The following is a 27,771-nucleotide window of genomic DNA, read 5'->3' as shown; positions in this document are numbered from 1 at the left end:
ACCTAGCTCAAATAATTTTGCTCCACCTCCAAACTATATCTGGACTTCCACCACCTCCATTACTATCACCTTAGGCTCTGAGTCACCACCTTCTCTCACCTGGAGGACTACCTCCTAACTGTTTCCACGTGTTCAACTTGGCTGCCACAGGGATCTTTTGAAATCACGCATGGCACTTCCCGGAGAAGGCAATGGCACCCCACTCCAGTACTCTTGCCTGGAAAATCCCATGGATTGAGGAGCCTGGAAGGCTGCAGTCCGTGAGGTCGCTGAGGGTCGGACACGACTGAGCGACTTCACTTTTCACTTTCATGCACTGGAGAAGGAAATGGCAACCCACTCCAGTGTTCATGCCTGGAGAATCCCAGGGATGTGGAAACCTGGTGGGCTGCCATCTATGGGGTCGCACAGAGTTGGACACGACTGAAGTGACTTAGCAATAGCAATAGCAAAACGGCACTCCCAGTGACTTTCCATCAAACTGAGAATAAAATCCAAACTCTCTGGCATGGCTTTCAGGACACTACATGCCCTACTCCCTGGATACACTGTGCATCTTGTTCCCTACATTGCTGCCCCTTGCAGCTGTCTCCAGCCAGGTGGTGGTCTTGCTGGTCCTAGTGGTGCTCAGGCCTACATGTGCAGTGGTGCTGCCGGGGACACTCTTTCCCCAGGTGGTGAGAAGGCTCCACTCCTCACTTCACTCAGGTCTCTACTCAAATGTTATCTCACCCACCCTAAAACACTGCCTATCCCTTACCTTACTTCTCTCTTCAGAAGACTTATTCTCTCTCTCACACACATAGAGGTTTCTTGTCTCCCTCACTAAACAAAAGGTCCACCTGGGCAGAGACCCTGTATTTTCCCTTCCTCGTTGTAGCCCAGTGCCTATTACATGTAAGTACTCATTTGACTCAACACACTGTGCGAGTTAAACTTACCCAATGCTATATATCAATTGTATTTCAATTAAAAAAGTGTTGACCAACTAAATTAATATTCTCTCCCAAGGCAAATACTCAAATTGCTACCCCCATTTTGATTTAATTGTAATCATTATTGATTCTTCTACCTCCTTGACTTCTACTTCTTAAATATCAGTGCCTCTGCTTCTAGTCCTTTCGCCCTCCAAAACTTTCACACACATGTCTAATCATCTTCTCAAAACTTTGCTGTGATCACTAAATGTTTCTCAGCAAGGGAGTATTAAAAGAAGTTCCCAAATCATTCCTGATAATTTAAATTCATTAGCTTTGCATTTAAGATTCTTCAGTGTAGCTGGCTGTCTCTTTCAAACTCAACAGAGTAAAACTGGTCTGTTTTACTATCTTTGTTTCTATCTTATGCCTGTGCCCCTTTCATTGGAACATAGAGATTTCTAATAAAATCCTTCCCTTTCTTCAAGGGCAAGCTTGAAAGCCCCAACCCCAAGCATCCCATCTAGCATCTACTACCCATGTAGCTTGTTGCTGGTTACCCACACAGGGCTTTGTGACAGCATGTGCCAAGGAGTAATTGTAATCAGTTAGATACCTCTGCTCCTACTAAACTACAGTATTGCTATACATACTAATTTCCTGAAAGCATCTTTTCTCCACCCATTTCTCACTGTGGTGTTATTCTTAACGCCTTCTCTGTAAGACCAATTTCTTAATTGTAATTAATTGTAATGCCAATTTCTTAAATCAGAAGTCATCTCTTTCCATTATATCTGCCTCACCATGGCACTATCACATTTAGTGTATGTGTTTCTCATCTCCCCCACTACTCAAGAGTAATCCAGAATTCCAATGAGCATACCAGTGATATGCTAACTACCCACTGTTCTTATTCTTTAACATTTATTATCCTAAGCAATAAACCCTTGATGTATTTCAGTGGCTGTCTGTATGAACCACATCCTTTTAAAATTCTGAATTTAGACCAAGCAAGTCTGAAGATATTTTATTTATGTAATAGGTACCACTTATTCACTTATTTAATATTTCCAAAGTGCTAAAAGAAAATTTATTTTGTTTTTAAATCTGGCTGTGCTGTATGGCTTGCAGGATCTTAGTTTTCTGACCAGGGATTGAACCCTTGTCCTCTGCAGTGGAAATGCAGAGTCCTAACCACTGGACCACCAGGGAATTCCTGAAAATTCCTCATTAATAAGGCCCAAGAAAGGCTGATTTTAGAGTATAATCAATTTCTTGAGGGTATGCTACTAAGACTTTATTCACAAGCGTGTTTCAGCTCAGAGGGAAATATAAAACAAGTGTCATTCACGCCGAGAGAAAAACACTAGGAGGCACAATGGACACCAATTAAAACTGGAAGTACAAACACTTCTTTAGCAAATAACCACCTATATTTTTAAGGTTTGCATAAATGAGGTATGAGTAGAATGCCAAGAAAGAAAATGCAACAGCTTTACTGTATTGAGACAGCAGATGGAGTATTATTTCCCTTAGGGACATGCTTCGTGGTCTGTTAAAAGCATTCCATGAATTCTCCTCAAACGGACATACTCTAGAAAGGCTACTATGACAAACCAAACTAGAGGAGGAGGACATCCTATAAGATGACTCATCCAACTCTAAGCCAACTGCTGTGAAGGATGCAGGTGTACTAACCATTGATCAAGCCTCATTCTAATTTCACAATGGATACCTGAGTTATGTAAATTTTAAAATACCTGTCAAGAAGGCCAGGGTTCAGAAAACAGTGAATTAAATAACAGTTAACTGCCAGAGGCATGGAACCTGTTCTTCGACGAATCATTCTTCAGTACAAAGAAACACAGCTTATATAGCAGAACAGTGGTCCATATAAATCAAGGACTGTTTCATGTATGCCTCCCCCTAGTAAAAAGAAACTTCACTTGGGCAGGCAGCCACTAAAAATTTAGAAATTAAATGCTAAGTTCTCCTTTCATATTGCAGACTTTCCAGCACTACTACATTTTCCTCATCAAATATCTTTTCTCAGAACCTGCCAGAATCAGACAACCTTCTTAGTTTATTTGTACAAAGTTATGACAAGAGTGGAACAAAAATGTTACAGTTCACATGAGTTCATTTAACACAGGCATGCTTGGCATATCAAAATCATACATTTTCCCAAAAAACCTAGAAGCAGTTATAGATTCTATCAATTTTACAAGCCTAAAACATGACATTCCTCTCTTCAGTCCTATCATTCTATTTATTTTGAGCCTATTTAAAAGCTGAATTGTCTGACTTTTGTGTCTTCCAAATACCCTGATTCTGGTCAAGTAGCAATTATGAGAATTACATAAGCATATTACTTTGTATTTATATAGTGCATGACTTTGAAAAAGTAAATATTAAAAAAATTATAATTGTTTTCAAACATCTCTGATGGGCTGTACTATATTTGTAAAATATTATTTGTAGATTTGTAAAATATTTGTAAATATATTTTTACATTTGTAAAATATTGTTTGTAAAATATTATTATAGATAAACTGGTATTTATTACTACCACTGAGGTTAAAGGCCTTGGCTCAAGGCCATATAGCAGATGAATTAGTAATGTAGCTGGGATACATTCCTAACTGTGTACAAGTAGACCATGATAATGTGAATCCTTACACACAGACTGTTATCCAAAGGATACAAGTCAACTAAGAGACTAATCAGCAACCCAGTTTTAACCCCAAAAGATTCTTTGCTAAATACTGGAAAGAAGGGAGGAAACATGGAAGAGTAGGAGCAGAGACGGGAAAGGAGATGATGAGGGAGGGAGGGAAGACTGATATCACTAGCATGACACTTTACTCCAAGTATTTTATTTCCAATTCTATTACCAACCACAAAAACTGTGGTTTAGCCTTTTTTTTTTTTTTTTTAACTCTGTCTTCATACAGAGAACAAATTCACCCTTCTGGAAAGGCTTTAATGGAAAAAGCAGGTAACTGAAAATCCATCCTTCTGTTGCTACCACGTTTGGTTTGATGTAAGCTGCTCTCTTGTTTCTAGCTCACTACAGTATCTGTTGCTGTGGAACAGATACTCTTCTCCATCTGTTAAATAAACCATCATCACTCCACCTCCAATTTTGTTTTAAAAGTTTACTTCCAACTTGGCCTTTTATAGCCTCTAAATGAAAATAAATTTTCAGCCTTCTTTCATAAATATTTTTAAGGTCAGGTTAAAAAATACAAGCCTGCTATATAGTGTAGCTGAGGAAAAACTTTAAGTTTCCAGCAAATGTAAATTAATCACTTGCTGACGAGGGTAGAAATATAAACCATTACAACATGTATGTGATCAAAGATATTCTCTTTCCCTTACTGCTGAGTTTATTTAACATTCATATGCACGTGTAAAATAAAATTATAGGCTGAGTATGAGGCCATATGTTCCTAAGCTTTCCAATGACTTATTCAGACACATTTATTAATATATAGTTGGCCTTCCATATCCATGGGTTCCACATATGTGGATACAGAGGGCTGACTATCTGCAGTGGGACAAGGAGGAATCCTGGAAACAATCTCCGAGGACACCAAGAGACAACTGTTACTATATACAGAGACAGAACTAATCCAACTGACAGGATCAGAGGATCAGAGAAAATCCTTCATGTAACAGCTCTGTAATTTCCTGACCATATTTCCAAATTTCTACACAAATGCAGGAGATTCTCATACCATAATTTTAGTAGAGAAGAATAAACTACAAATTTTACTCTAAAAAAAAAAAAAGATTATAGAAATTTCACTTACAAAATATAACCTCAAAATGGCAGCTCCAAACACTGCATTTTTGCTCTTGATCAGTCAAGTGATAAACTCTCTTAACATATTATTTTCAAAATTTCTCAATGAGAATAATTTGAAGTAATTTTACTTACCCTTAAACTAAGAAGTCACAATTATATCAAAGAAATCTAATGACCCATGAAGACAAAATAATTAGGATTATGTTATTTATAGCAAAATAGCTAATACATAGCACCTACTCTCCTTCGACTGAAGTAAGTGCTTTAAAGTGTTATTGTCCTAGTATTATTCAAAGGAACTTGAGCAAGGGAATAGTGTTGGCAAGTGGCAGAATGAGGGCTCAGGCCCAGACTGCCTGACGCCAGGGTCAGTGTTCTTTCAACCTCTACTCAGTATTCACTGGGCCAAGAGATTTCCTGACAACACCTGAGATGAGATTTCCTCACCAATATGGAACCAAGACTAAAATATGTTGTGATAGAAAATCAGAAAATAGCAACTAAGGAGCAATTTATAGAGAAATCAGAGATACTAATTTTCTGTTGAGGTACTTTTTTTTTTTTTTTCAACTGAAGACAAAATAAGGGAACAAGACAAATCATTCAATTCAGTATATCAATGCCAAAAAAGAAAAAAACAACAAGGTATCCTCATTCTTCAAGTCTCTAAAAATGAAATATGAGTTTTGGGTTAATGTGAATAGAGCAAGTATGACTGCTACAGACAGCACTGGCAGCAAAAAACTTCTTATCTCAGTGGCTCATATTATTCTGGTAAATGCCAATGAATGGTCTAAAATGATATCGTTGGGCTCACAAGCAACCCTCCTTTTATATCCAAGTATAAAAGTAACTCACAACATATCTTTGTGTGGGCTGACAAAGAACACTCTAATTAAGAAGCAAGCAGCAAATATGAGAAAAACAGAAATAAGCAGGGCAAAGACAGCTATGCCTTTGAAGAACAAAGTACATTTTCCATGTGGCAGACCTAAGAATATTTGCACTGCATTGAAAACTATCGAAATTTCATTTATATTCACGATCTTCCTGTGTCTCTTCCTCCCTTATACAAATGAATATTTATAACACCCCACAAAGATTAGTTAGCATTTGTTAGTGTTCAGATAGAGAACAAGGTGCCACACTTGTGGCATGATCAAGTGTCATGCTTATTTACTATTATTATTAACTAAAAAGACAAGTATGTAAAACCCCAAAGAATCAAAGAAACCAGAAACAGAGAATAAGAATAAAAGGGAAATAAACTGTTCACCAAATGTTTGTATATATTACTTTTTAAAAAATCAGGATCAGGGCCAATGGAATTGTAAGATACTACATTGGTATAAATTAAAAATAAGGAAATACAAACAAGTTCCCAGATAGTGTTCTCTTTCTGATGAGAATTGAAACAAAGTTTTGGCAGCAATAGACAGAATTATTTCAATTTAGAATTAAAGGACCTGTCATTCCTTTGCATGCCTTGACTACTACCACCACAACCAATGTACACATACATGACTATTCTACAGTTATTCCAACCACAATACATTTACTGATTGCTATTAGAGAAAAAAAAAATCTGTCATTTTCATCAGTCTCCAGAGAGTCATATTTAATTCTCTATATTCTTTAATGTTCATTTCACACTTTTATTGTGAAAAGTCCAACATGTGTGTTTATAGACAACGGAGAACAGGTACATTAACAATATCTGTTTCTCTAGTGCTTTGAATTTTTCAAAATGCTTTCACAGATGTTTTGACTACTATTCAAGTTATGAGACAATGTTCCTCCAGCATACAATGTAAGTAGTTCCTGGAGAATAGGATTTTTTTTTAAGATCCTCAAAAGTAAGTAACATTAGATATACACATAATTAGACCTTATCATAAGACTGCTTACACTTAACTATATTAAAACATTTATAATTCTTATTAGTAATACTTTATTCTGTGAAGCAAAGAGGATGGACATGACAAAATTATACCCAGAATTCACTTGTTAGTGTAATCTATATTAGTTGAAAATTCTGTAAATGAACCAAATTAAAAAAAAAAAAAAAAAAAAGACCTTTTAGGTCTAAAAGACCCTAAAAGCTTGCCTTCTATGTAGGCGGGGTTTAAAGTAGATTTCAAACCCTGTTGTTAAAATGTTTCTGGTAATTGCTCTAAAAATCCTGCCTGATCTTCTGCAAACCCAAATTTGGGATGCAGCCATAGGATGCAGGGTGTGGTGGGAGGCCGAATGGAACAGATTGTCATCACTATAAATCCACAGCTACCAACCTCAATAGTATTCTGACGTCACCATGGTTCCCTCAGCTCTCACTCCCACTCTCCAAGAACAAACATTTCCTATCTTCTTCATGCTCTGAAATCTCATGGCCTCACGCCAAGCCCACAACTCACTCTTAGCAGAAAGCCTTCTTTCATATGCCTGAAGATGGAAACCAACAGACAGAAAATCTCTCGACCTCCTCCAACCATGACTATAAACCTACCTACTTGCCGCTCAATGACCTGCTTTTTTGGAGAAGATGCTCCTCCTTCCACAAGCCTAATCTACCACCTGCACTGACAGCTCCATCTCTTTCCAGGGATCTCACTTTATTGTCCTTTTCCACTCTCCTGTATCTACTTCAAACTTTCCTTCTTTACTGGATCTTTTCTATCAGTTGCCAAACATGCTCTACTCCAAATAGTTCTCTGACTTTTAAATCTCAAAGCCAATAAAATATTCTTAAAAGGTGAAAAGGAAGTCACCAGTATGGGCTACCAACAGTTTATTGTCCCTGAGTGCAAACAATAAAACAATCCAACCATCTACTATTATCATTTACTAAATAAAAAGACATTTTAACACCAAAAGAATGAAAATTAGAAAGGAAGTGATGTAAATGGACACCGCTTATCTTAACACTCTTTTGGCTTTGATAGAGATGATGGTTAAGAACTTATTGAAATACTCCCCTCCTTTGACTTCTGAAACTATACTATGCTGGATTTTCTCTTTTCTGGCCACTTTTCAGCTATTTCAAATCCTAAAAGATGATGCTATGAAAGTGCTGCACTCAATATGCCATCAAATTTGGAAAACTCAGCAGTGGCCACAAGATTGGGAAAGGTCAGTTTTCATTCCAATCTCAAAATGACAAAGAATGTTCAAACTACCACACAATTGCATTCACCTCACACGCTAGCAAAGTAATGCCCCAAATTCTCCAAGCCAGGCTTCAACAGTACATGAACTATGAACTTCCAGACTTTCAAGCTAGATTTAGAAAAGCCAGAGGAACCAGGGATCAAACTGCCAACATCTGCTTGATCATCAAAAAAGCGAGAGAGTTCCAGAAAAACATCTGTTTTGCTTTATTGACTATGCCAAAGCCTTTGACTGTGTGGATCACAACAAAATGTGGAAAATTCTTACAGAGATGGGAATACCAGATCACCTGACCTGTCTCCTGAGAAATCTGTATGCAGGTCAGGAAACAACAGTTAGAATTGGACATGGAAAAAAAGACTGGTTCCAAGTCACGAAAAGAGTACGTCAAAGCTGTATATTGTCACCCTGCTTATTTAACTTATATGCAGAGTGCATCATGAGAAATGCTGGGCTGGACGAAGCACAAGCTGGAATCAAGATTGCTGGGAGAAATATCAATAACCTCAGATATGCAGATGACACCACCCTTATGGTAGAAAGTGAAGAACTAAAGAGCCTCTTGATAAAAGTGAAAGAGGAGAGTGAAAAAGTTGGCTTAAAGCTCAACATTCAGAAAACTAAGATCATGGCATCTGGTCCCATCACTTCCTGGCAAATAGATGGGGAGACAATGGCTATTTTGGGGGGCTCCAAAATCACTGCAGATGGTGACTGCAGCCATGAAATTAAAAGATGCTTACTCCTTGGAAGGAAAGTTATGACCAACCTAGACAGCATATTAAAAAGCAGAGACATTACTTTGTCAACAAAGGTCCGTCTATTCAAGGCTATGGTTTTTCCAGTAGTCATATATGGATGTGAGAGTTGGACTATAAAGAAAGCTGAACACCGAAGAATTCATGCTTTTTAACTGTGGTGTTGGAGAAGACTCTTGAAAGTCCCTTGGACTACAAGGAGATCAAGCCAGTCAATCCTAAAGGAAATCAGTGCTGAATGTTCATTGGAAGGAGTGATGCTGAAACTCCAATACTTTGGCCACTTGATGCAAAGAACTGACTCATTGGAAAAGACCCTGATGCTGGAAAAAGACTGAAGGCGGCGGAGAAGGGGACGACAGATGAGATGGTTGGATGGCATCACCAATGTGATGGACATGAGTTTGAGTAGGCTTCGGGAGCTGGTGATGGACAGGGAAGCCTGGCATGCTGCAGTCCATGGGGTCACAAAGAGTCGGACAGAACTGAGTGAGTGAAATGAACTGAACTACTCTATCCTACTTTTAAAATGGGAGTTTCTTACGGTTCGTTCTCATTTCACTGTCCCCTGGAGCAATCTCACATACCTCCCCACAGCTTTGAATCTTTCAGACTGATCCCTCATGAAATTCTATCTCTAGCTTAGACCACTCTTCTAAATTCCAGACCTGTATCTGATACTTACTCAATATCATTACTTGGACATCTCATAAATACAGACATGCCAAAAAGATGTTACCTTTCACACACTGCTAACTGCCTACCCGTTATCCATTTCCTACCCTATCAGTATGCACTAATAGAATCTCTTATTTGTTAGGGATAGTAATGAGTCTTAATTAAAAACTCATCCCCTAGATTCCCTTATATCTAGTCTGGCCAGTGAGTATATGGGTTTCTGGGAAATTTCTTTCACATGGTTTAGGTGTCACTCTTTCCTTTATTCTTCTACTTTGACCATACAAGAGAGACCAAGAATGAAACACCTATCTGGCAACTATAAGGTCGCAGGCATGAGGTCTAACATGCAGACAATAAGGATGGTCGCAGCAGAGCATACCTTTCTGATGGCACTAGTACTGGACTGTCTACCCCCAGACTTGTTATATGAGAAAAATAATCCCATTTGTCTAAACCACTGTTAATCAACCTCCTGACTTCTAGAGTCAAACAGATCCTTAACTGTCAAAACCAAAATGAATTTCTTTCTGTACTCACAAAGTTCACTTCTCCATCACAGTAAAGCAGGAGCATCCTCCCTATTGTTTCTACTAAAAACCTGGTGGTCAATTTGATATCTCATCTTTTTATCCATCAAATACTTGCTTGACAAGCAAATACTTAACAAGCATCCAACACATGCTTGTCAATTTCACCTCTAAAACCTGTTATCTACCTTTTTCACTTCTAATGCCCTATTCTAAACCACTACCACATCTCATTTTGGGCTCAGAACTTCAACTCTTGCCTTCCTCTAATTTGTTCTCCGTAGAGCAGTGTCATGTCATGTCTCTTCTAAAGAGTCAAGTTTCCAACTGCACTATGAATAGTCAGTCCAATATGGATACAAAACCCTACATATAAATGGCATATAAAACCCTACATAGATTTTTGCCCAACTGTGTTCAGAGGACTAACTGCAGCAGAAACACCTAGGGTGCTTAATAAAAATGCAGATTTCAAAAGCAATCGTCGGTGTTGGACTTTAGGAATCTCCACTTTTTAATTAGGACACTTAACAATTCGGATGCAGGGTAACCCTTTACATAATGTGATCTTCTAAGACACATCTAGGGCCTATCTCCACTTACCTTGCCTCACCACATTTGCTTACTTTCACTTTCTTAAATGTGCTAATAAACTCCTTTCTGTCCTGGGGCCTTTCTAAAACCAGACTATCCTATTAATCCTACTCTACCCTTTCTCTTGGGTTTCCCTGATAGCTTAGCAGTAAAGAATCCACTTGCCAATGCAGGAGATGGGGGTTTGGTCCCTAGGTCATGAAGATGCTCTGCAGAAAGAAACGACAACCCATTCCAGGATTCTTGCCTGGGAAATCCCATGGACTGAGGAGTCTGATGGGATACAGTCCATGGTGTGGCATAAGAGTCAGACTTGACTTAGCGACCAAACAACAACCCTTCCTCTAACTCATTCTAAATTTAACTATTACCTTCCATGGAAAACAACGATACTGAATCATCCAGGTAAAATGAGGTTTTCATGTTATACCCTCTCCTAGCACTCTACTCTGTACTTTTCTTTCATCTATTCTATTTGATTAGTATTTTTAAAAGATGAATTAAAGATACAGCTTACTATTGATGTTTCTCCTGTATCCATTCCCCTTCTGCCTAGAGGTGAGCTTCACTGAAAACTGGAGTGCATGTTCTTATACTTTAACTACATTGTGTATTTGTCTCATAAAGTCTGTTATGGGTATATAAAAACAGTGTCACAGAATATACCATTTCACCTTCTTTACAGCATTTAAAAAAACTAGAACTACATATATCAGTATGAAGAAATTACTTATATTAAATTATTTTAGTAATTCTTTATTCAATATATCTGCATCCCCTTCTAGATTGCGAACACCAAGAGCTGTATTGTACTTGTCTCATTAACTGCTGCCTATCTTAAGCACTTTGCAGTTTCTTGGACATAATAAGCAATAAATAAACATTGGTTGAATGAAGAACTAATTCATAAGTGAATAATAAGATAACGCTGAAGTTGATTTATATAAAATCTGAGCTACTCTGCCAAGTTAAGTTGGCTAAATACCTTGAACTAATTCTGTTATGCGATTTAAACAAAAACTAATAAATACTGAGATAATCAGTTCTTAATAGGAAGAACAAAAAAATAATTTTAAAGGTTATGTATTAATTTATATAAAGGGATCTAATATTGGACACTGATGGGGGACCTACATACAGTAGCAGGAAAGAGGAGAAAACACACATAAGAGGAAAACAAAATTCTTGGTGGAGAAGAGATGTAAAACTATTTGGTAACTAAGTATAACAGGGACTAACAATATTGAAGAGAAAACCCAGAGGCCAGGAGAGTCTTAGCTACTTTCTTACAGCTACATTAAGTGGGAAAGCAACTTCACAGAAAAAAATGGACTGTCTGACCACGTTTGTACCACACTATTGGTACAAATACATTATACATTAATACATTATTATAAAAGCAATTCTGGGAGAAAACAGATGGAAAATGCATTCATTTACCACTCATCTGCCAGAGTAAGTGCACTGGGAAAGGAAGAAGCTATTTTTTAAAATACACTTTAATAACAAAATTGTTTCTTCATGATCTAGTATATATGGCATGTTTTTGTGATTTTTTTGCTTACAGTTACCATTGTCATTAAAGTAAAAATTAAACATATAGAAGGACAACTGTAAACGGCTCTAAATGATGATAGAATATTTCATTTTTTTCATCACTGAATCATTCTCATTCTATTGGTTTCCAAAAAAAAATATTTATACTAAAAACAAGTACAGATGTGAACAAAGATACATTCATTTTTGCATAATGAAGTTCCAGATCATTGAACAATTATACATAAAAAGGATTAATGAAAGCCCTGAACTTTGATCTCTGTGAAAAATCAGGATTTATAAAAGTTTTAATAAATTGAGTTTAGCTAACAGACATTTAGACAAGGCAAACAAAAGGACTGAAAGTGCATCTTTTGCATCTGGAAGAGGAGGGAACTCTTCCAAACTCATTTTACAAGGTTATCATCACCGCAATACCAAAATCCGACAAAAGACATCACAAAAAAAGAAAATGACACATCAGTATCCTTGATGATTACAGATGCAAAAATCCTCAACAAAATATTAGCAAAGCAAATTTAGCAATCACTAAGAGGGTCATACACTGTGATCACGTGGGATTTACTGCAGGGGTGCAAGGATGGGTCAATATGCACAAATCAGTCAATGTGTTACACTAGATTAACAAAATAAAGGATAAAAATCATATGGTCATCTCAATAGATGCAGAAAAAGCATTTGACACAATTCAACATCCATTTATGATTTAAAAAAAAAAAAACCTCTCAACAAAGTGGGGAATGTATGTACCTCAACATAATAAAGAGCATATATGACAAGTCCACAGTTAACACCATACTTAATAGTGAAAAGTTGGAAGCTTTTCTTCTAAGATCATAAAGAAAATAAAGATGTGCACTTTCACTATTTTTAATTCAATATTGTACTGGAAGTTCTAGACAAAGCAAACAGAGAAGAAAAAGATAAGAAATCCAAACTGGAAAGAAAAGAGTAAAACTGTTACTATCTGCAGAAGACATATTATACATAGAAAACCCTAAAAGCTCCATCAGAAAACTGCTAGAACTAACAAATTCAGTGAAGTTGTAGGATACAAAATCAATACACAAAAGTCTGTTGCATTTCTATACACTAATAACAAACTATCAAAAGAGAGAAATTAAGAAAACAATCTCATTTGCAATTACATTGAAAGGAATGAAACACCTAGGAATAAATTAAACCAAGGAGATGAAAGACCTATACATTGAAAACTACAAGATTAATGAAAGAAACTGAAGACAACAAAAACAGATAAATATTTCATGTTCAAGGACTAAAATACTGTTAAAACATCCACACTTCTCAAAGTAATATACAGATTTAATGCAATTCCTATCAAAATTCCAATGGTATTTTTCACAGAAACCGAAAAAAACCACCTCTAAAATTTGCACAGAACCACAAAGATCCAAAATATTCAGGGCAATCTTGAGAAAGTCCCTGATGCCAAACCATATTAAAAACTATATTAATTAAAACAGGTTGGTATTGGCATAAAAACATATACAGAGATCAATGGATTAGAATAGAACCCAGATATAAACCCACACAGATATAGTCAATTAATTTATAACAAAGGAGCAAAAAAATACACAATAAAGGACAGTCTCTTCAATAAATGGTGTTAGGGAAACCGGACAGCTACATGCAAAGGAATAAAAGAAGACCACTATCACATACCATACCCAAAAACAAACTCAACGTGGATTAAAAACTTGAAACTAAAACCCCAAATCATAAAACTCCCAGAATAAAACAAGCAGTAAGCTTCTTCACATGGGTCTTGGCAATAATCTTTTTGAATCCGACACCAAAAGCAAAAATAAACAGACTACCTCCAACGAAAAACCTTCTGCACAGCAAAGGAGACCATCAACAAAATGAAAAACAAACTACTTAATAGGAGAAAATATTTGTAAACCATGTGTGATAAGGGGCTAATATCCAAACTATGTAAATAATTCATACAACTCAACAGTACATTAAAAAAGTCCAACTAAAAAATGAGATCTAAAAAGACATTTTCCCAAAGACATTCAGATGGCCAAGAGGTACATGAGAACATGTTCTGCATTATGATCAGGGAAATGCAAATCAAACCACAATGAAATATCCCACCTGATAGGGTATTATCAAAAAAATACAGAAACAGAAGTAGGTGAGGATACAGAGAAAAAGGAATCCTTGGGCATTGTTGGTAGTAATGTAAACTGGCACAGCCACTATGGCACAGCATGGATGTCATTCAAAAAATTAAAAACAGAACTACCGTATGATCCAGCAATTCCATTTCTGGGTATTTACTGAAGAAAATGTGCTGACTTGAAAAGATATATGCACCCCCACATTCACTGCAGCATTATTTACAATAGTCAACACAGAAACACAGTCCTGTCAATGGATGAGTGGATATAAAATTGTGACACACACACGTATACACACAGTAGTATAGAAACATAAAAAAGAAGGAAACCCTGCTATTTAAGACAACACAGATGGACTTCAAGGGCTTTATACTACATGAAGTAAGGCACAGAAAGGCAAATACTATGATCTTTCTCATATTTGGAACCTAAAAACAAGCTCATAGATACAGAGGACAGATTGGTGGTTCCAAGAGGTGGGGGCGGAGGGTGGGGGAAATGGGTGAACACAGTTGACCCTTGAACACAAGTCTGAACTGTGTGGGTCAACATTTGTATGTCCCCCCCCCCCCCCAATAAATACATACTACATATAGTATTATAGAATCTGCCAGTTGGTTGAATCCATGGATGCAGAACCAAGGGCACAGAAGGTCTACTGTAAAGCTGTATGTGGATTTTCAACAGCATGGGAGATCAGGGCCCCTTATCCCTGTGTTGTTAAAGATCAACTGTATATACATCTGGTTATGTTTTTTCAAAAATATGACACAAAATTTTAAAGCACTGTGTTTGAGACCCCAAACCAACTTCTAGAACAAAAAATGAGTCTATCAGAATTAGGTAGAAATATTGCAAATGGGCTATTATCACAGTATCACTTCTTAAAGAAGTTCTTTATTGCTTACTGTACTTAAAAATTTGTTTTTAACATTCTAAAAAAATAAAAGCTGTCTATGAATAAGTAGTCCAGGTGGTCATTAACTCCCAGATATCCAGGTGAGTCAGGTTTTTACTTCATTAAACAATTAACAATGTAATGAAACAGACTGAAGTTATTTAGCTTTTTGGGGGAGTGCTTGCTTAACAAAGTTTGAGATTTTCAAATTATTAAGACAGAACAGTGACATATGTTCTTTTTTGTAGATACAACAGTATTTGAAATTACCTTATGCAATTACTTATCTAGCCTGTTTTTTGCTATACTAACTCCTGGTGTATATGGTCTATAAGATTGTGTCTTGTGATCTTGCCCAGAAGACAAAACAATTCCTGGCTTGTAGTGGCTGCTCCATAATTACTGCATGAAGGCAAATGAACAAAAGAATAAATTTCTGCACCGATTTTGTATGTTATTTGTAAAACACTTTCAAACTTCTCTGGTAGTACCCGCCTTTCTCCCTTTTCATTGCATCTCTACAAAAGCAGCTGTCTAGGGCAAAATTAATTACAACATGGTCACTAGATTTGGCCCCAAGTCCTGTAAAACCTGTTCGCTTTTGTGCATTGTAGCCAGCAACTTAATGAAGATAGCTATTGCAGAGTTTTCTGATCAGAAGGAACAAAGGTAATTACTTCATAGTCAAAACCAGTCCTTTCTCCTAGTGACATATTCTGCTGAACATACAGAGTCAACAAGAAGCTTAATGAGATGGTTTTAAAGTGAACTTTAAAAAAATTCATGTTTAGACTCTTATGCTTACATTTAGTCATCTATTTGGTAGGAGTGGGTTAACAGATAATTGTATTTTTAAATGGATGTCAGGATTTGAAGGGTGAATTTTATTAACTGATCAAATTGAAAATATTTGAGATTTTTAAAGAATACTAGAAAATAAGTGGTAGACTGAGTCAATACACAAAAATCTCCTTTACCTACATTAGACTTGAGCCTTAAAATTGTATGTCAAACTCATTTGGCATTATTTACAGACAAGTCAACATCTATAATCATTACTTATTGAAAAAAAGCTGACAGTGACATCAAAATGTTGGCTATTTTTTTCTTTGTACATGAGCCAAACTTACAATGGATAAAATTGAAAATCTGAAATGTTCTAGAAGTTTGTTTGAGGGCTCAAGGATATTCAGATGCCAGTGATGTTTAATGTGCTTCCTCATATATAGCACAGAAAACTCCACACTGTCAATCCTAGAGTTATAGAATGGAGGCACCCTCCCTGCTTCTACAGATTGTGATCATCATAGGGAGAAGAACCTTGCCTCTTACAGCAGCATCTCTAACACCTAACATACTGCCTGAACAGTGTGTGTGTAAATACGAAAAGAAAAGCAAATCAAGACTCAAAATTCATGCCCATAGGATATCACATCAGGCTACCCATTTAAATTGTATGCCCAACTAACTGCCCAGCACTCACTGATGTTTTTTAAGTGAAAAAAATGCTAGGTAAACCAAAAGTTTCAATTATCAAAAACTTCTGCAGAAGATTCCAAATTCTTAACTAACACAAAATTCTAAGCCTCACAATGGCAGTAAGAACTTTTGCATAGCAAAAACTACAAAACACAGTATGCAAACAATAGCAGCTCTACATCCAAAAGGCCCTACACACACAGTAAATCTATACTAACATGAAAGCAAGCAGATCATTACAGTACAAAGTCCAACATGTAAGGGATACAAAATAAATAACAGTGATGGTTCTGTGGCAGATATATACAGTGGATACAAAATAAAATTGCACAACAGAGACAAAAATGAAAGCTTCTTCAGTTTTTATTACTTGGCTAAAAACACTGCAATTAGTTTTTTCTCCCTTGTTTCTCCTTTAGGTGAAAAATAAAAAATGTCACACAATGACTATTGTAATAGCATGCTTTAGTAGAAACACTTCAAAAACAGGTAATAGAAAGTTAAGCTCTACTTCCTGCCTCATGAAAACTGTTCTCTGAAGTTTCTCCTTCAGGTAAAAAGAGGAAACATTAGGCAGAAATATTTTATTGGTATGATTAAGTGGGTTAATGGTATTAGTGAAAAGAATTTTAACAAAATCATTTGTCCTACAACTTCAAAGGATGTCAATAAAGTTCCATTCTGCAGAAACTGTAACATGTATTCATTTCAATTCAAAGCAGAAAATATTATTTAGTTCATTTCTGTAAATTATAAATCTTCTACACAGTCCTGGATCCACAGATGCATGTATTCAAAGTCAATTGTAAAATAAATTACCAACAAGTTACATCATATTGATAAGTTTATACTTTATCAATTGTGAATTAAAAAAAATAACATTTTAAAGAAAATAAAAGTAGAGTGACAAATGTTAACAACATGTAACGATTTGGAAATTAACCTACCAGCAATATGAAGGTCTAAAAACAAAAGCCCATTTTATGAGCAACTCTGATATAATTTTTAAAGTTATTTGATTTTAAGCCCAAAATGAGTTATTGTTAGGAAAAGATGAAAAAGAAACAATACTCAAGATGAACAGATTTTGAGTTTTTCAATTAGGATTCTTTAATTTTGAAAGACTACAAGAAAAAACAAAACAGACCTTGGATGTAATTAAATTAATAAGTGATATAATTCTATCCATCATTAATCCCCCTTAATGGATAAAAGACTTAAGTTTTATGTTATCCCCTCAAAGGACAAATTGTAGTGATCCTTATGGATGATTTATGAAAGGCACACACAAAACAATTAAAACTCGTCATTTGAAGCTAAGGATAAGTTTAACAAGAGACCGAAAATCATGATTTTAATTTGGATCTTACAATGGAATACCCAAACATGAATAGTTATATCTGCGTAACTAATGCTAGTATTTCAGCATCATTCTAATTTAATAGATAAAACGCGAAAGCAAGCATTCAATACAAGCAAGCTTATACTGAATGAGTCAGTTTCTTAAAAGTTCAGGGTCTCACTTATACAAACTTGGGGGGAGAAGAGTTTCCTAGACAAGTTTAAATTTTGAGAAGAAACAGTAGATTTTTTTTTAAAGAATAATAATAAAGTTTTAACATTTAAATCAACTCTTTAAAAAATTAATGCATTTCAAGGACAGCAATATATATCTCCTTCATAAAAAAAAAAAAAAAATCCCAGAACTATAAAGTATACTGATACTGAGGATAATACACACAATAAAGTAACAGGTAACTACGGAGCCTTTTTCTGAAGCCACTCAAAAGAACCAAATATCTAAAGCAGAAACAATGGAACTAGCTAGGTATTTTGCACAGTATGTGCTGGGAAAATCTAACTGGAAAAAAAAAATTTTCCAGAAAACATATTTTTGGAACTCCAATAACCTTTTCGGTACTTGAAAATCTTTTTTACTTATATATTTAGCCTAATCTCAAAGCAATTTATTTTAAAAAGCCAAGGGTGCAATATTTATTTTTAGAGTCACATTTCTGTTACCCTTTTAGTTTCTTTCAAAGATTCTGGGGTCATGATTTATTTGTAGAACTACTGTATACTTGTGACATACATTTCTAGCTTTATTAGTCTTTATAAATGTGGCATATAACTATATATTAGAAAAATACAATTAGTTTTAATAAACAATGATGGGATGATTAGTTTGCCAAATAACTTACAATCATATTAACCAGTACTGCCAATTATACCTGGAGAATTCCATGAAAAGAGGAGCCTGGTGGGCTACAGTCCACAGGGTCACAAAGAGTCAGACACGACTGAAGTGATTTAGTGTGCATGTGCGTGCACACACACACAAGATAAAAATAACCAACAAATAAAAGGCTGTCCCAAAATACATAAAATAAACCAACCCTATCAAAGAAGGTGGGGGGAGTAAATGTGCTAATTGAGAAAGTAAGGTGCTACCTGGAAAAGCGGGTTGGGAGGAATGGGAATTTGTGGTAGATAACCTTCAAGATTCCTTTCCAGCTCAACCATGTGATTCTAATAAATTACAAAACTACAGTAAATTAAAGAACAAAGACCTAGAACAGCTGAACTGTATTTTAAAAATAAAAGAAATTCTTCAGCTATTTATAGGATATGAATTAAAATTATAACTAAGAGTTTCAAGTAGAATTGTTAGGCAGGAGAGATTTTCACTGTATAAAAAATCTCCAGAAATATAATAAATAGAAATTTAAAACTGTTTCAGGTAAGAATTTTCCCTTTTAAAAGCTAAGCCTTCCAAACAGGTAATTTCAACCAGCTGAGACATTAGGACTGAAAATATTTTAGCAAGGTTTTACTTGATGAAATAAAAATCATTATTTTTTGATAATACTATGTCCAGAAAAATAAGATCCTCAGATATTAAAATTTGACTTAAGTATACCAAAATTGTTCTTTACCACTGAGATTGTAACTAAAATACTTCCAAATTAGTAGATGAAATTTAAAGTTTAAAGTCTAATAATAATACCAACATTATGAGATCAACTGCCAGAATTTGTCATTTTGTTACTCTTTCCTTTGAGCCTCCATGCTGGACTGCTTACAAGTTCATCAAAGTACTTGGAATCAAGGATCATTACTTGTTCATTTTTTTTTTAATGTAACCAAATGTAACAGTTCCCAACAAGAAGTGTTTTGTGTATTATGCCCAAAATACCAAAAATGCAATGTGCCAAGTGCTAATTAGTAGTCTATTCATTTTAATTAAAGATAAATGGATTAGGAAACCATTATAAAAGTTTTGATCAACACTGGTTTTACATCTTTTACATATCTTAAAAATCTCCATAGCTACAACTTATTAAAATTACTAGGATAACAATCTACAATAAGGTAAACTAATCAACCTTAAACTTCCTTTCATATGCTCATAAAACATAAATTTAGAAAGGAACATTTTTAGACTACAGGAAGAGAATCAATTCATTAAATAAAGACTTACATCAGTCTATTTAATGTTTTTTTTAAGTAAGTACCTTTTCTATTACTATTTAAGGACTCTAAAAAAAATCAAGTTTTGTGAGCTCTGTTTTATACTGGATAATTCTGTCCTAGATTTACAGTATTTTTAAGAATTAAGAATTCCAGACTAAGACAGTGTTAATTCCTGCCCTTCTCTTCTCCAGGGAATCTTCCCAACCCAGGGATCAAACCCAGGCTTCCCACATTGCAGGTGGATTCTTTAACCATCTGAGCCAGCAGGGTAGTTCAGTATATTCCTAAACTTCTTCAATGTGCACTGTATGCTATTCACATTAATAAACTACAACTAGGGCAGAGAGAGGGAAAAAGGGATTGAATTCCTTCCATTTCTAAACAGTGTAGAAAGCAAATGTAACTGTGTTACAATTTAAAATAAAAGTGGTTGAACTTGATATACTTGAATCTATGTTCATGCATAATTTTGGCTTTGAACTACATGACAGTGAATGGACAAAAGTCTACTCTGAAAAAATCTGAGTAAAAATCTGAGGGATGGGCCACGATGAATCATAACAAGCCCCACCTCCAATTCATCTGGTTTTAATTAAATATTACACTTAATATAAAATGGTAAAGGAAGAACTGAATAGAAAGCATGTTATTCATTAAAAAATTAAAAAATGTGCACAAGTTTTGGAATAAAGTTATTCTATAGAGTAAACTGCTGTAACTAAGAAGTCCATTATTTAAGTTGTATACAATCCTTCCATATAATAATTTTGGAAACTAAAGTCAGCTTCCACAGGAAATCTGATGTTCTTGCTTTCCCTTTTGTGGAGTTCTCCAATATCATTATTTTCCTCTCTTAACAGTGCTAATAGTGAATGGGAGCAAAACAGAAACCACATATCTTTAAAGGTAAACTGAAACAAGTAAAACATGCTATATTTTATAAGTTCTGGGTCAGCAAAAATTCAAAGTTCTTCTACAACAAAACCTAGATCAATGAACCATTTATACAGGACATACTGTGTAGAAACAACTGGTACTGGTTTTCAGAATATGAATGGATGGATAAAGACATAAATATATAGACATCTATTATATACACGTACACATACATGTATATAAATTATCATGATACAGACTGACAATATCAGTATATATTCAGTGGTTCTTTCCACACACATGCATGCCTATGAAACTGCACTTTCAGACCAAGCTCTCTGAGTTACCTGTTTCAAAGGGACTAAAAACAACAACAAAACAACCCCAAATGTATCTTTAAAAGCTAGTGATCACAAACTTACAAACTGAATATATCATGACACTGGAACTCCCTATTTACTAGTCCCAAACGAACATTATGGAAAAAAATGCCACAGATAAATAGAAATTTCTATAAACAACAGTATTTTCCCTTCAAACAGTTTTAAAAACGTCACCAATATATTTGGGATGTTTCTCTAGACATGAATGGAAAATTTCTTCAAACAAAAACTTAAAGTACTGTTATTTGACCTACAATGCACATACATTATAATTTGGACCATGCTGTAGAACTATACTAAGTTCCTTCTGACAATTAAATTTCTTAAAAAGTAGTTAAGGTGAATTTCAGTTTTACAGTTTTTCTACTCAACATAAATTCTACTGAGGCTTACAATTCTATTCTAACGCAATAATACTCTGTTTGATTTTAGCAACATTTCTCCTATTCTGGACAACTGATAAAGCAACAATTACACAGTGAATCAGTGATGTTCTTGCTCAGAAAACAGAATCTGTAAATGGAGGAGAGCTTTTTTCCCTAAGTCATTAAGTGGAAAAACAACAAAAAAAAAAAAATTAGGAAAAAAGTCTTTATTCAATACTTCTAATACAACCAATTGAAAAACATCCTCCCCGAAAGTAAGAAAAAACCCACCAACACTATACTACATTAAAAAAAAAAGAGAATCAAATGAAGCCTTTGAGTATTTCTATAGTTTCTCTTCACAGAAGTCTCAGAATTAACTAAAATTATAAAGCATTTTAATTATATCTTCATAAAGCATGACTTTTAAAGTTAAAATTCCATTTGTTATACTTAAAATGCTGGAGTTGCTTTTATAAAAAAAAACCAATAAAATCAGCTTAAAATAAATTTATTGTACAATACAAAAAGTAGGCATACTGGAAAATAAAAGGTACATTAATATACAAAGCAAATAAAAGAAAGCTAAATAACACAAATGGATTAATCCAAACACTAAGATAAAATGCACAACATTTATGCTAAAAATAAAATATTTCAGAAAGGATATGCATTTCAAATGAAATGTTAATGATGGAAAAAAAAAGAAAAACAAATATGCTAACTTCAAAATGCTTGAATATCAAGAATCAGTAATGGCATAAAACATTAAATTCAACAATACTGGGTACTTTTCAATAACTTTATTTGAAAAGGTATTTAAAATACTGAAAGAATCAAAATAATGTTTTTAAATCTGGCAAAGATTTTCCTCTTTTTTTTTTTTTAAAGTAAAGTTTGAGGACCTATTCACAGTATCTTTCTTCTTCCATTTGTACCTTCCTACAAAAACTTCTGGATGCTCATCTTTAACAGGATGAGTAGCTTAGAAAACCCTTCTCCACTGGTGTGTATTTAAGCCTTATCAACATAGTAAATGACACAAATTAACATCATTTTGAAATCTGTACAAACGTGGATACAATATGAAACATGAAATTTTCATTTTATAAAGTAAAACCCACCTCCAAATGAAACAGTAAAATATAACAATTAGAGCGTGGGAGAGGGGAGCCTTTTTTTGGGAAACTACCAATTAAAGACATTCAGTCCCCAAACCACAAATAGCTCTGTGAATTAATACGAATCACTGTTCAAAGGTATAGCAGAGTTAAGGTATAAATGTATGGAGAGAACAGACACACCACTCTCATGTAAATGGCCAAACCAGAAACATCCAGTTAGGATATGCATCTGCACATCAGAGGAACAATTAGCCATAAAATCCTTGGCTAATATCCTCTAAAACTTACTGGATAACTATTTTTTAAATATGTTTAATACTTCAGTTGAGCCAAAAGGCTTTTAAACAAGTTTGGAAGAGAACTTCTTTTCCTAATATCATAGTTCCCAAACTCATATAATCAAGACTTTCTACATCTGTGTTTGCACTTGCATCTAAACCATCTAGGAAAATACTTTTTTGCTACACTGTAATTACTATTTTAGACTTTACCCTACACCACCATGTATGCCATGACACTAAGAAACTATCAAGTTCTCCTTCTGACTCCATCCCTGTCCCTCCAAAATCTTGAAGCTCTTGGGAACTGTGGGGAGAAACAGAGAGGTATATGGAGGAAGGAAGAAGTATGAATAGGATCCTACAAAACTTTACAATTACTTTGTCAAGACAGACTTTAAACATTGTGAATTATCTCAAATTTAGGCTGTGTTGAACCTATAGTCCTCTTAAAAACAAGTTTTGATTCTCAATATTGCATTATTATAACTGAACAAAAGGATTAAAATCTAACAGGCATTTTAGTAGCATACTTACTATCTTCATACTGAATTCATTTCCTAACTACTTTCAAATAAAACAAGCTTTATGAGATGTAATTATAATTTATTGCAAAGTTCATTAGCATTTGTGAAATTATTATAATTATTAAAAGCTAAAAACCAAAATTCACCATTCACACTTAAATATAACACAGAAAAAGTTACGTGGGTAATATGAAAATAAAACTGTTCAGGTAAACATTTCACTTGGAAGGCAGTCACTGCTGCTCCTTCTGAGTAACCATTATAGGTTTTTAACAGTGAAACATGTCATTATCTTACATCAGAAATTCTTTGGCTGGAATGCTTTAGTAACATAAGACACTCCTGTACATAACAATTCTGACAGAACAAAGGAGTTGAAAGTGAAAAAGCAAAGATATTTTAAAGTGTTTGATAAAATTTTAAATAAATTTTAAAAAATTTAAAGCCAAAAAAAAAAGTAAAGCAAATCTATCTGCTGCTATATTAAATAATTTGGAAATCATAATTATGGCTTTTTATTTTTGTATTTAGCACAGAAATACTTCATATTGCTACTGGAGACACCATGTCAATTTTAAAACTGGAAAATAAAAAAATGTGATGAAATTTATGAGTTCAATGTGTGGGTTTCAGAATCAAGAAATTACAAATTTCTGTTATTATTTTAAAATGGGATTATTTGACTACATATAGTTAAAATTTTAATTACACCAAGAAAAAATTTAAAGAAATTTTTCATTAAAAAAAAAAGTAAATCTGCTTTATTTATACTTTTTAAAAGACTGACAAATCCACTTTTTAATCTATTAACTTTACACAAAGACTTAAAAAAAAAAAAAAGCTTTATGGCTCCAGCACCCAAGGTTGAAAGCACAAAAAACTCAATAAATATAGTATGCAAAAAAAACTAAAGATGTTTCAAAGGTTAAATGAAGAACATTCTGAAACTAGAACCCATTTCTTTAGCTTTTCTCTCCCAGACTTTCCATTCTATATACTACAGTTGTAGAGATGTCCTCATTTGACTCAGGTGACACTTTTTTCCATACTGTCTCTTTTAAAGCAAGTTCTTGTTGGAGACTTTCATAGTCCAATGGTCCAAAGGAATGCTAGTTGTTCAAGCAACATACATAATTTATTAGTGCACTTGAGTGAAGAAAGGTCCAAGCTATAAAATGGTATTTTTCAATGATGAATGTTATTAAAATCTGTTAGCATTTTCACCCACCACCATTTGATGTTTTGCTCCATGTTACTCATGTTGACGCCCACGGAAGTTTCTATTTTTGTCAACTTTGCATAATTCTCATGTATTATTAAAAGTCACTTTGAAACTAATGATAGGAAAATTTACTTAATATGTGTTAAAATTTTTTTCTACTTATAAGTGCTTCGCACATATTAGCTTCAAGTCTAGTTAGGTAATTTTATTCTAAACATTTCCACTTGGGATACAAAGGAATTTAAATTCAAAACAAGTCCCTTAATGCAGTAAACAACAATAAAGACAAAAACAAAATCTTGTTCCTGAAATTAAGTCCTGACTCCTTTAAAAAGGAGTATATATGTGCAAAAATATGAAGTCAAACACACTGATAAAAAACAAATATCACTTTAAAATAACAGTGTCAGAACACTGCATTAAACACTTTCTGTAGAAAAACACTTCATCTATAGTGACATATAAAACTTACTATGAAGCTCTATAAGGTCTATCACTAATACTATAACCCCTTTCCACTTATATATCCATCCACATAAAGATAAACTTCACTTTGAGACTATAACTGACAAATATTAAGAGCAAAAATAGGTTTTCTCTTTATAGCATGCAGCACTTTCCAATATGTTTCCTTTTAACAGAGTCAATTCTTAAAAATACTGCTAAAACAGCAGAAAAATGGGGAGGAAACTCTGCTCCTAGGCTAACCAGTTTCAATTTAAATAAAACAGTAATATATAGTATGTATGTCCAGGATGATAACATCAACAATTCAACATTACTCATTTGTTATTAGTGAAAATATGAGGCCACTAACAATTAAAGTAAGTTTTATTTAAACTGGTGAACCTCATTTTCTCTCTCAAAAAAAGTTACATAATAACCTAAATAAGAATTTTGCTTACCCTCTGATCACCACCTTCTCTTCGAGGATCAAGTTTTTTAGCAAAGTGTCTCAAATTATCATAGTTATGGAAATTACACAGAGAAACAAGATCCTGTAATTAAACAAAACAGGTATTATAAGAAAATGGCTTAGTCAATGGCTATTGTTTTTCCATATTTTAACAAATTTCACTAATACTGTTCAACTTAACTACTATCTCAAAGAAAGTACCACTGCATGTTAATAAAGCTGCATAATGTATCAAGAAGACCGAAGTCAAAACGAGAAGACATGGACTACAGGTATTTGAAAATTTACTACCATAATCTTAAGGCTCAGGCACTCAAAATGTGTAACTTTCATTTTCTGTAAAATGGGCATTATAATAATAGGCCACATGAAGTAATTATTCTATCAAGTAACTATAGCACCACAAAAATGTAAAGAACTACTATGGTTACAATGTATTTTAATCTATAAGGAATCCAATGTCATTCTCTAGTTTTTGTAAAATATTAAAAAAACTGAAAAATCAACTGGTATTTTAAAAGGGAAGATCTGCAGAAAAAATTACAATACTCAGTGCAGACTCTAGGAATTAGTAAATGTAAATAAAACCAGAAGATAAAGATACTGAACTAGTTAACAGTAGTAGTAATTTTAAATTGCAGTACTTATTTCCTTTAAAAAAAAAAAAAAAAAGACTCAATCTTTCACTTATGGTGAGGTTTAAATGACTTCTCCAAATTTAATGTCTTTTGCTGATCTTTTAGAAACTGAAAACTAATTACAACCATGAAATTAAAACTTAAGCATCAAACAAATCTGTAATTTGTGAGGATGATTATATGGGAGCTGTCTGGTAGAGGCAATTTAAAGCTCCTTTGCAAACACTAACATGGCTATTGAGTAACTGACAGACTGGCAGTGAGAATGCAAACAGTCAAACTATGAAAATGAGTAATAAAGTAGAACCACCAGATGGCTCAACTTATATGATCATTATTTTCATTAAGAAAATATGCTTACATGACAGAAGTGAATTCCCTTAACACTGTTGCCCATCTTGTCCAGAGGAGGAGACCAGCACATCATGCCCATGACATTGGGGACAACTAAAAGAATGCCTCCAGCAACTCCAGATTTTGCAGGAAGACCAACCTGAAAATAGTTTGAAAAAATAGACACTTATGTTAACATTTTAAAATAAGAAAAGTTATATCCAACAATAAGGGAACTGGTTAAAATATTACAGTGTGTTTTCATATAGTAGCATTCCAACATTAAAACATAGATAAGTATTAGATTGGTGCAAAAGTAATTGCAGTTTTGCATTGCTGAACTCTGCCATTTGATATTGGAACACACTCTTAAGTGTGGTAATGCTGTACATCATTTTAATGCACATTTCTTGCTTTATGTTTTTTTCTTTTTGTTAATGACTTATAGCATGCATGTGTGCCAAGTCATTTCAGTCATGTCCGACTCTTTGCAACCCCAGGGACTGCAGGAACCACCAGGCTCCTCTGTACATGGAATTCTTCAGGCAGGAATATTGGGAGTGGATTGCCATGCACTCTTCCAAGGGATCTTCCCAACCCAGGTATCGAACACACACATTTCCTGTGGCTCCTGTATGGCAGGCAAATTCTTTACCACTGAATCACTGGGGAAGCCCCAGTGACATTACTTGCTGTTTATTTTAGACTGGGGAAGAAATCATGTTAGATAAAAAGCAAATTTCAGTGATTTTCTTATCCGAGTTCAAAATGGGTTGTAAATCAATGGAGACAACACACAACACTAACAACACATTTGGCCCAGGAACTGCTAATGAACGTATAGTACAGTGGTGGTTTAGGCAGTTCTGCAAAGGAGATGAGAGCCTTGAGGATAAGGAGCACAGTAGTTGGCCATCAAAAATAGACAATGACCAACTGAGAGTAGGATGACAATATACAGCCTTGACTTACTCCTTTTCCTATTTGGAACCAGTCTGTTGTTCCATGTCCAGTTCTAACTGGTGCTTGCTGACCTGCATACAGATTTCTCAAGAGGCAGGTCAGGTGGTCTGGTATTCCCATCTCTTTCAGAATTTT

The 27,771-nt window shown here is 34.5% G+C and overlaps 1 protein-coding gene across 7 annotated transcripts in view; it reads right to left on the bottom strand.

Annotated features, from left to right (window-relative positions):
* The window catches only part of GLS (glutaminase), an 87,396-nt gene that overhangs the window by 9,118 nt on the left and 50,507 nt on the right, over positions 1-27,771 (bottom strand). For 5 of the 7 annotated variants that reach the window (XM_005202579.4, XM_059874805.1, XM_059874825.1 and 2 more), the window contains 2 exons: positions 26,702-26,833; positions 25,692-25,784 (listed from right to left, as the gene is read on the bottom strand). In XM_005202579.4, the coding sequence (XP_005202636.1) occupies positions 25,692-25,784; positions 26,702-26,833 (225 nt within the window). 7 annotated transcript variants of the gene reach the window in all.

Source organism: Bos taurus, chromosome 2 (genome assembly GCF_002263795.3).
Source record: "Bos taurus isolate L1 Dominette 01449 registration number 42190680 breed Hereford chromosome 2, ARS-UCD2.0, whole genome shotgun sequence".
In the NCBI taxonomy this organism is placed as follows: domain Eukaryota; kingdom Metazoa; phylum Chordata; class Mammalia; order Artiodactyla; family Bovidae; genus Bos; species Bos taurus.
This window is presented reverse-complemented; position numbering and strand designations above follow the sequence as displayed.